The 10,248-nt window shown below is 35.7% G+C and overlaps 1 protein-coding gene across 1 annotated transcript; it reads right to left on the bottom strand.

The window, feature by feature from the left end:
- Positions 1-124: 124 nt before the first annotated feature.
- On the bottom strand, positions 125-10,205 carry LOC125832282 (uncharacterized). Its single transcript, XM_049511421.1, has 15 exons — positions 10,168-10,205; positions 7,492-7,584; positions 6,630-6,741; positions 6,238-6,283; positions 6,086-6,157; positions 4,790-4,852; positions 4,533-4,687; positions 4,386-4,450; positions 3,615-3,765; positions 3,231-3,307; positions 1,373-1,437; positions 1,101-1,265; positions 721-793; positions 553-631; positions 125-233 (listed from the first exon to the last, which is right to left on the bottom strand). Exons 1-14 carry the CDS (start codon positions 10,169-10,171, stop codon positions 573-575), a joined length of 1,200 nt encoding a protein of 399 aa, XP_049367378.1. The 5' UTR covers positions 10,172-10,205; the 3' UTR covers positions 125-233; positions 553-572.
- Positions 10,206-10,248: the final 43 nt, after the last annotated feature.

Below are 10,248 nucleotides of genomic sequence, written 5' to 3' on the forward strand. Positions count from 1 at the left end.
CACCTACCAAAATCAAGATAGATTCATACAGCACTGCGCATTAAAAAACAAGCACCATCATCGGATGGTACTATAAAACGACAACGGATACCAGAACCAATAGCACACTACGCAGAACACTAAACTGGTGAACGTTTACGCATATAGCAGATCACATCAACTTAGCTCCAGGTTAATGCTGCAAAGGACCAAAAATTGTGTCTGCTGCCATCTAAGTTCAACTGACCTTTCCTCTGAAAACATTGTTCAAAAATAATAAATGTCATGCAAAATGATCAAGTCTCAAAGTACATCTCAAAAGCAAGTATTATTGAAAAGAAGAGACTTCAACAAAAACAATGTTTGATCACTTAAATCCAAAGTTCAACAACATACCCACAAGTGGAGTTTAGGGAGGGTAGAGTGTACAGGGGCCTTAAGGTAAGACCTTACCCCTGCCTCGTGGAGGTAGAGAGGTTGTTTCCTAAAGACAAAAGTTGGCAAGTGACATATAAACTCACTTCAACAAGAAAACAACAGAAATTAGCACTGAAAAGAGAACAGGAAATTCACCTTTTCAGTTATCAAGTTGTTCACGCATTATTAGCAACAGTAGGAAGGGTGGTAACTTTCCCCACAGCAACAGTTTTCCCTGCAGATAGTGGCAGTCATTGTGATCCCATGTTGCAAGGTAGTGTATAAAAAAGCATGACAAGCTTACAAGGAAAAATGGTTCTTTACCTTCACTGCGAAGAGTGAACCGCCCAAGTTGTGGAAAATCAGAGAACTTCTCGATACAAATCAGATTATTCACCTGGCATGATTATTACGGAAGATCAAGACCTAGCACACTATACAACAGAAGGTAAAAGGCAGAAATGAAAGAGGAAAAGGGGTTAGTATTATCCCATATGTAAAGCATTGCCGATTTTATCTTTACAGTTGAGGCTAGGCACATATTTTGGAAAGCATAAATATTTAAAACTAGTGAAAATAAACGTAAATTACAATAGTAGAGATACTAAAGTGACAGGTTTCATTATTGTGTAAACATCAACTACTTTGCTCTCCCTTGTAGATAAATATCCCAAATGTCCATCCTACTCAAGTAGACAACTAACCTGAACACGACATAGAACGATTGCTCCGTTCTTCACAAACAAAGGTGTTTTCTTCATGGGCTTCTTTTTCTTGAGATCAATCTGCTGCATCAGTTCAACAATCTCGCATTCCTCAACAATAGCACGAATATGCAACACAGCCTTGTAGCCAGCAGTAAAAATAGCCTGAGAGAGCACACAATGTTTATTTAATCACAGATGTATGAATGCACTTACGCAAATCTGAAGCTAATTAGAGTGAATGAAAGACTAGGTTTACGTTTGACCCGTACATTGTCCAACAGCTCCAAGATCTGTAACTGTGCAACAAACTCAGTAACTGCAGGTATGGGGTTTGCTGCAAGTGCAAAACTTATTAGATATCAATCTAAGCTTGAAAACCAATCTATTACGAAGTTGGAGATTCATGTATGTGTACAGTACCTAAGATTATCCTCTTTACAGTACACAAATAGCTGGATTAATTTCACTAAACCAGTATTATATCTCCAATCTTATTATAATTGATTCTCAAACCGGGTTAGTGATTTACTAAATAAGTGTGGTACCTCAAAAAACCATCAGTAATTTTCCTCAAATCAAGTACTGAAACTGCATGACTTCTATTAACTCAACAAAAAATTATTTTAAGGCAAATGAAAGAAATTATTATGTAATAAGAAAGGAATGTCTCATTAGATCATTTTATCTATGACTTGCCAACTTCAGTTCCTCACATGTTGGACCAGAATAAATCAAAAGCAAAATCTGAGTCTCGTATATGTGATTAATCAAAACCTTGCTAACAGCAGATGTATTTTCCATTAGCTCACTACATTAGCTTTTTGTTCATTTGCCTCGTTCACTAGAGTATTGCTTTTGTCCTGATCTTATATTGGTAGAATCAGCTTATTTGTAACATCTACTGTAAAAGACCAAGATCTAGGACTCGCTCTGGGGGACATCATTGTCTACGGATCAACTTAAGAAGAAAACTAAGATTTTTCACCAAGTTAAAGACTAATGAAAATTAAAAGACCATCCCATCATTTAAAAACAAATACGCTGACACTAAAGAGAATCTCTTTCTTTGGTCTTATTTGTACCCTTTACGTCATCTAAACAGAAACTGTCAGACAAACTGCAACATATACACAACATAGGTTCCACATATAACTTTATCGTTTACTCTTTGTCAAGTTCTGTTTGAATGAACGGTCTTCTTAAATTCTCTAGGAGATATATTCAGTAAGCCAGCCACACTGTTCCACAGGAAGTTCTTGCACAAACACTAGGCTGACAGAAAGGTTAAGGGTGTCTGCTATGAAGAGAAAATATTTTGCTAGAAATAAGTGTTTTCTTTCTTATTTTTGGTGTTTCGCAAGTGAGCAGAAAATATCCAAGCACTTTATTTATAATTTAGGCAAACACTATGGCGGATGCGGTGGAGTGAGGGTCAGAGGGGACAGGGGTTGGTGGTAGAGGGTTAGGGGAGGGAGTGGTAGTGTAGTGATAGGGTGTTGGGGGTGCGGAGGAGACAATCAACATGGTATGCCACTAATGGAACTTGTTTTCCATACTTCCATTGGAGAAATCAGTTTTCGTAATTTTAAGTAACTTGTTTTTCTACAGAAAATATTTCCAAAACATTTTGACTGACCAAACATGGAAAAATTGAAAAACATATGTTTTCATCCATAGCAACACACCCCAAATGCAACACTTTTCTCCTTCCAAGGATTCTGTTATAGTATATGAGGCATTCCATGTTTGTGAGAGGATAGTATTCCCTTAAATAGGTAACTGGTTAGCAATATAAAACTGAATCTCAAACATATATTACACAGAAGAAAGAGAATGAATTCCATGCTATGGATAAAATGGAGAACACATACCAACACTGCACAAGACAAAACCCGACAAAATGTTCTCTTCCTCGATTCCAGATAACCTAACTCGTACATTTTCCCCCGGATCTGCGTACCTAACTCTATCTTCATCACAAAATAGAGCAGGTACTTTCACAACAGCCTGTAGATCAACTTATGTGTGAAATTCCTCAAGTATACAATATCACATAGCTGAATACAGTTTAAGTGGAAAAGGTCCAAAAGAAAATGACCTTATTTGGCATCATCAACAAACTATCACCTTCACAAATGCTCCCAGATTCTGTTTTACCCATAACAACAGTTCCCAGGTCTTTAAATTTGTCGATAATAGGCATTCTGCAAGAAAGGGAGATTTAACACTCAAACAACTGCTAACAAGGGGAATAAGGAGGACAAAAATCAGAAGGTTCTGTTTGTTATCCAGTGAAGAAAATATGGAAGATGAGGCACAAAAAGTAGATGAGCACTCTCACAAGAATGACCAAATTCATACATAAATACACACATATAATAATGTCTTATTTAGGACGAATGATACAATATCTTAACCAATGTCATCAATAACTAGAATGCTGAAAGTTGGAAGTACAGAGGGAGAAAACAGAGACATGAAGATGCCAGCAGATTAGCAAAACTGAAGTACCTTAGTGGACCTTCAGGATCTCGGGGAGGAACTTCTACCGCATCAAGAGCTTCAAAAAGGCATGGACCATCCCACCATGCGCATACTCTTTCCTCCACCCGAGTTTTCATATTTGAACCAAGGAGACCAGAGATTGGCAAGAACTGAACATCTGCACTCAGGTACAAAAAAATTCAGAACCAAGTGCAGAAATTAAACATCTGCGAACACATGGAATTTTAAACAAAGTAAAGAAACAGATTGAAATATAATTTAATGATGGGAAATAAGATTCCACAATCAGCATTCTCCTTTGATTATACCAAAAGGTGGTTTTCTATAAGATATCATACAAACAGGAGGTATTGTTTCTGTAATGCTCATAACACAAGTGGCAGCATGAGAAACACTCTTTTCTTAGGTATGTCGAAGACTTTTGAAAAGTCATTTTATGTTTACTTCAATGGCCAGATTGACAACAAATTATTTGATGTTCGACATGAAAATGAAAATTTCCCATTATTTATGGGAGAAATGGATTGGGAAACAAGTTTTAGTGTTCTGACTTGGTTATACACTAGAAGAAAGATAAATTCTGATATAGATCAGCTTTTCACCTTTAAACTTTAATGAGAGGGTACAAAATCGTAAAAGGCCAGGTCATTTTACTGGCTACTATAGCAAATAGATTTTATAAGATGTTTCATTTTGGATTATAGGTTGCATAGATCATTAAAATACAAGAACTTCAGCCAACAATGATGTAATTTATGAGTAGATAATCCTCTTTACCTTTCTTTACATTGTATTGAGATGATTTTAAGAATGGTATCATTTTGGACTGGATATCGTCATACCTTCAAAAGACAATTGTTAGAAATTAATACCTAGAACAATTAATATTTCAAATGCCTGACGGAAACATAGATGCAAGAAGACCTTTCTTTAGACCAGACGACAGTAGGATCATCCATCTTATTTACAACAACAAGGAGCTTAGAAACTCCTAGAGTCTTTGCAAGTTGAACATGTTCACGTGTTTGTCCACCTCTTTCATATCCAGTTTCGAATTCACCCTTTCTAGCGGATATAACCTTCAGAATAGCCAAATCAAAGATCAGTGTACACTTCCGAAATCCAGAGATAGAATTCATAAACTCCCATGGAGTCCAATGGCAAAAGGTAACCATTCGTACCAATACACCTATATCGGCTTGAGATGCTCCACTAATCATATTCGGGATGTAACTCTTGTGACCCTGGTAATAAGTGAAAATAATCAAAAACCATAATGTAAGCTGACAGATGACATGTTACACAATTGTCTCGCACATAATTGAAGTGGATACTGAACTTTACAAAAATGACATGTTACATAAATTATCATACTTGAGTCCTCAAATCAGGAGCAGTAAACTGAAACGATGTCTCTCTTTAAAGGAACTGCCTCATTCATGTAAAAATAATGTGCTAAACTTCTCTCCTTCAAACCAAGCAGCAAACTTATTGGCATCAAAGGCTCAAAATCACAAAACTAGTAAACCTAAATGGAAGAAGATTTAACCGCCTTGTGACGAGGAATTGGAGCGAGGTCATGAGATATGAAAGGAGACAGGCATCAAGCTTCATTTCATTTGAAAGATCAGAAAGGCATGCATAAATGATCACGTTAAATTTGATTTATCAGTATTAAACGCTGTTCATAAATGTATGTCCTAGCTCCTTACTGCAATTTCTCTTTCTTTCCGGAAGGCCAGATGAAAGAACCAAGCATGCAGAGAATTAATCTGTGCAAGAAGGAGAAAGAAATTTTCACAGAAAAGGCTCTTTCATAAGTACCTAGAAATTTCATGAAGTTATGCACTAACCCAGTGAATCAGGAATAATTACAGGTTGTGTAATTTCCCTATTGTGCCTAGCATTCCCTCAAGATCATGTTCAATAACCATATTCCACCAAAAATCTAACAAAAAAGTACATCTCTGTTTAAAGTTGTCTATGCTTCTCTTTTTGCCTTAAAAAATTGTGTTGTTTCAGACAGTCCACAAAAAGGCTTGACGTACGATATTTCATGTTTTAAAAATTTCTTACTAAGCCCCTGTGCACGAGCTCAATGATGGATTTTGGCATGGTCAAACTCATGCCAAGAGCTCTTTAGATATCCTTATGTTAAAAAAAACATGGGGCAAGCAGCATTCCTCATCCACAATTAACTGGTTCACCTAGATTCGTAACTTGTTCTTGTATATAAAAGGTAAACCAGAGAAGCAATTTGCAAGGGAAGTTACCGGGAATCTAAGATTGTAATATTGTTGTCTCTGTTTCAAGGAGAACAAAATTTTCACAGCAAGAGACTTCTTGTAGAAATTCTTATGTTTAAAAGCATGGGGTAAACACCAATCCTCATGAAAAGTAAACTCATTTACCTAGATTCATAACTTGTACTCCTATATACAAGGTAAAGCAGAGAAACAATTTGTAAGGGAAGTTACCGGGGCATCCAAGATTGTAAATCTTGTTGTCTCTGTTTCAAAATGTGCTCTTCCTACCTCAACTGTTTTTCCCTGCACAGGAAATTGCAAGCAAGAAATAAACAAACGCAGACTAACCTTACAGGAAAATAAATAAATAATCATAAGAATACCTTTGCTCTTTCCTCTTCATTTGTATCCATGATATAGGCCATATACCTAACAGACAAAAATAAAAACATAAGACAAGCTCTCTTCTTTTTTCTTTATCCCTTTTCGTTAGGTAATTTGAAAGGCAGGAGAAGCTACAAAGCTGTAAAACAACAGATATACAAGACAAAATGAAATCCATAACAAAAATTCTACATGTGAGATCCTACAGAACCAATAATTTTACATCAAAAAATCCTTGGTATAGTCCAAGTCAATATTGACAAGAGAAATGAACATCCTAGATTATTTTTTTATCAAGAATAATCAAGCATCATAAATTACACACACTGGCCTGACAAATGTTCAGGCATTAAAAAGTGCCAAAAATACAAGTTGAACACTAAAAGCTCACCAACTCTCTCTACTCTTATCCTTTGCTTCCTTCTCATACTTCTGGATAGTCCGATCATCAACTTGACCACTAAGGAATAGTATTTGTCCTCCAGCTGTGGACTTCCCAGCATCTGCAGTTGAAATGATATATAATAAGCCTAAGAGTGGTATAATTGTCAAAATTGGTTATGTGAGACATGAGATTTGAGCTTTGGTAAGTTTTCACCAAATTTTACATTAGAATCTATGAAGTTGCTTATCATACAAACTGCAAGTCCCCAGCTGACTCGGACTAACTGCACAAATTGGACAAACTAAAACTTGCTATATCCAAAATCCAGACATCACAGTTCCTCACTTCTATTTCACCCATGGGACTTCTCGAGTTACTGCTATCAATGCAAGACAGAATGATTATCCTAAAAAAATGCAAGGATGGAAAGAGGAACAAAAACAATGCAGAAAGCTACCAACTTTGAAGCTCCCTAATTCCATAAGAACTAACTACATCACAAATGCACTCAAACACAACACCTCAACGCATTTGGAGGGCTGAGTCAAATATATCTGTCCCAGTTGTTTTCTTCAGTTTCTGGACAGACACAGCAAACATAGTTTCTTATGAAATAGATACACCAATACATTAGAATGAAAAAATCAGCTACAACATATGCCTACTGTGTCTTTTAAATTTCATAATTCATTAATATTGTTGGGTTCAAGTCTCAGTGTAAAGGGTACAGAAAAGTCTAGAATCATCCTTCGTTATACATTTTTTCTCTTCCTTGATATTTTAAAGAGCTGGATTTGGTGCTTCTAGAAAAAGATTATGATTATAAGAAGTAGGGACTATCATACAATACAGAATAATGAAATTTTACCAACATGACCAATGAATACAACATTCAGATGTCTCTTTCTATCAACTGCAACATGTGTTGGATTCACGTTTGCATTTGCTTCCTTTTTCAGGCCTGAAATCATTAATTAAATAAACATTTGGTACAAACTTCATAGTAGATTTTGCTTTAAATTATAAAATAATGTTTTCAGAAACAGATGAAAACATCTTAAATCTCAGCAATACACAAAAAAATTGAGTTATAAATGCAAAAACTGGAAAGTATAAATGTTTTGGTTGTATAACTTCTTGAATAGTCAAACAGCGGGTACATTCAAAATAATTGAAGGGAAAGGTGAACATTAGTGACAGAAATTAATTATTCATGTAAGTTTATATAAAAAATAATATTTTAAAATAGAACATGAATGATGATATCCTATTCTCGCATATATTGTAACAAATCTGGCTGGAAGAAGAATACACTGAAAAGAAAGAAAAGAAACTAAAAGACAAGGCAACCGTTGCATACATGGTCTTCATATTCACAACGAAGGAAAAACACGTGGGATTATGGAAAAAGTTAAAGAGTTAAAAAGGAACCATAGATGCATATATGGACTTGAAATACACAATGGCCACAGATTGCATATGTGGATCGATATATGCAATGTTCATAGTTGCACACATGGAACCTACATTTGCAACTGAAAATAAAAGAAGCATAGTTGCATGTATGGAATAAATATATGCACTGGCCATAGTTGCATTTATTGAATATAATGATGTCTATTGCACATAATTTTCACCTTATTTCTTTCAACTCTAATTCTTAGAGAGAAATTGATATAGTAAAAGCTAGTCACTTTGCTACTTGCTGCACTCATGTGTGACAGTTCTTGTTCAGAGCCATTACTTTGTTTAACTAAATAGTACAAGCGAAAACGGTTTTTTAAATCGATTACCCCTCTACTATGCAAACATGATCAATTTTACCCTCTGCTATACTCTTGGTGCAAAAATACCCCCGACATTAGCCAAATGGCTCAAATATACCCCTCCTCTGTTAGGGCTGCCAAGGTGGACGCCCAATCTTATGTCACTGATATTTCGATGAGGTGGATGCCACATGGCATGTCACCTCACCACCCCAACCCATTTACCACAACCCCTCCATTTTATCTTCCACCACTAGCAAAAGATATACTCCCTCCGTCCCATTTATGTGAGGTAGTTTGACTTGGCACGGAGTTAAAGAAAGAAAGACTGACTTTTAAAACTTGTGGTCCAAAATGAATTATAGAAATTTGTGTGGTTGTAAATCATTTCATTAAATGTAAAATAGACATTTTATAGTTAAATTGTTACTTAATATAGAAACGTGTCCTTGTTTTTCTTTTTGAGATTGACTAAAAAGGAAAGTAAGTCACATAAATTGGGACAGAGGGAGTAGTACATTCAAAAATAATAAATGTCAACAGACAGCCAATCCATGAAAATAGTCTAGCTGCAAAGTTGTGAATGTAGTTTTTATTTCGTAAACTATAAAGCAAGAGCTTTCAAAAACCCATCATGAAAGAGTTCAAGCCCCACACCATGCAAAGCAAAGCCCGGTATTTAAGTGGAGAAGGGTAGAGGGGCGGGTCCATTATCCACCGAGTTTAGAAGGCTGTGATTGGTCCAAAGGGCGGGTCACAGACGGATTTCTCGGTTAAAAAAAAAAAAAAAAAAAAGAGTTCATGGGCTATTTTCAATTCTGAAAAGAAGATCTATCCAAAGGTATTCAGTAGGCACCGAGAACCATGGCGCAAGGATATATGATTAAACAATGCCCAGAAAGTTTCAAATAAGAATTCAAATACGTAGAGAAGCAAGGGATGTCTAAAGATATAGAAGTATAGCCTTATTACCCTGCAATGATTGTTACACTAGCGATAGACCAAAAATCAACTCCTACTCAAGAAAATTGAAATGCCCTTAAATCTAATACACACACAATAGATACATGGGCCAAAAAAAATAAGAAAAACAGAACATCAAAAGAAGCAATATTGTTATAGAGCATCACTTGAAAGCATTCACAAAGCACATCATTGAAATTGTTGCCTACCTCCATCAATTTTATCAGGTTATACAGCTTCATCAGGTTTCCCATCTTCAGCATTAGTCATCACACTATCTTCTGCTGACATTCAAGTACAAGCACAGACAAACACATTCACCATCTCTCCTTAAAGTAGAAACTCGTAACACAATCCTAAGTAACTTATTAGCTATATTAACTTCACTTTTACTCACTATATAATAAAGTGTGTAAACTTATACTAGATGAATCAAGCTGCAACACCTTGATGTCTTCTTCAACATTATCTATCACGTAAACAACCAAAAAATTCACCAATCTATTAATCCACCAGAATCCTTCGCAATAATCTCATGAGTAATAATCATCCATAGATAAATCCAAATTGCTCTTGATATAATCTCTACTGTAATTAAAATACACAAATACGTAGCTATAATTTTTTTGCCTATTATGAAGATAGAGCGCATTTCTGAACTCCTTAAACTAAGGCAACTTATTAAGTTTACTTATCGACTTGGAACATCCAAATTTCACAGAAAATAAGCAAGTTCGAATCGAAATTGAACATGTAAAATAAAAAACCCTAGGTCGATTAACGAAGGAAGAACGACGAATTCACAGAGAACGTACCCATGGCGGTAAGCTGAATAGAGAAGGATTCGGTTAGCAGAGAGGAGGGAAATGCAGACTGCAGAGACCTGTAGTATTTTA

The sequence above is a fragment of the Solanum verrucosum genome, unplaced genomic scaffold (assembly GCF_900185275.1).
Source record: "Solanum verrucosum unplaced genomic scaffold, falcon-dt-bn FXZP01000009.1, whole genome shotgun sequence".
Taxonomy (NCBI): domain Eukaryota; kingdom Viridiplantae; phylum Streptophyta; class Magnoliopsida; order Solanales; family Solanaceae; genus Solanum; species Solanum verrucosum.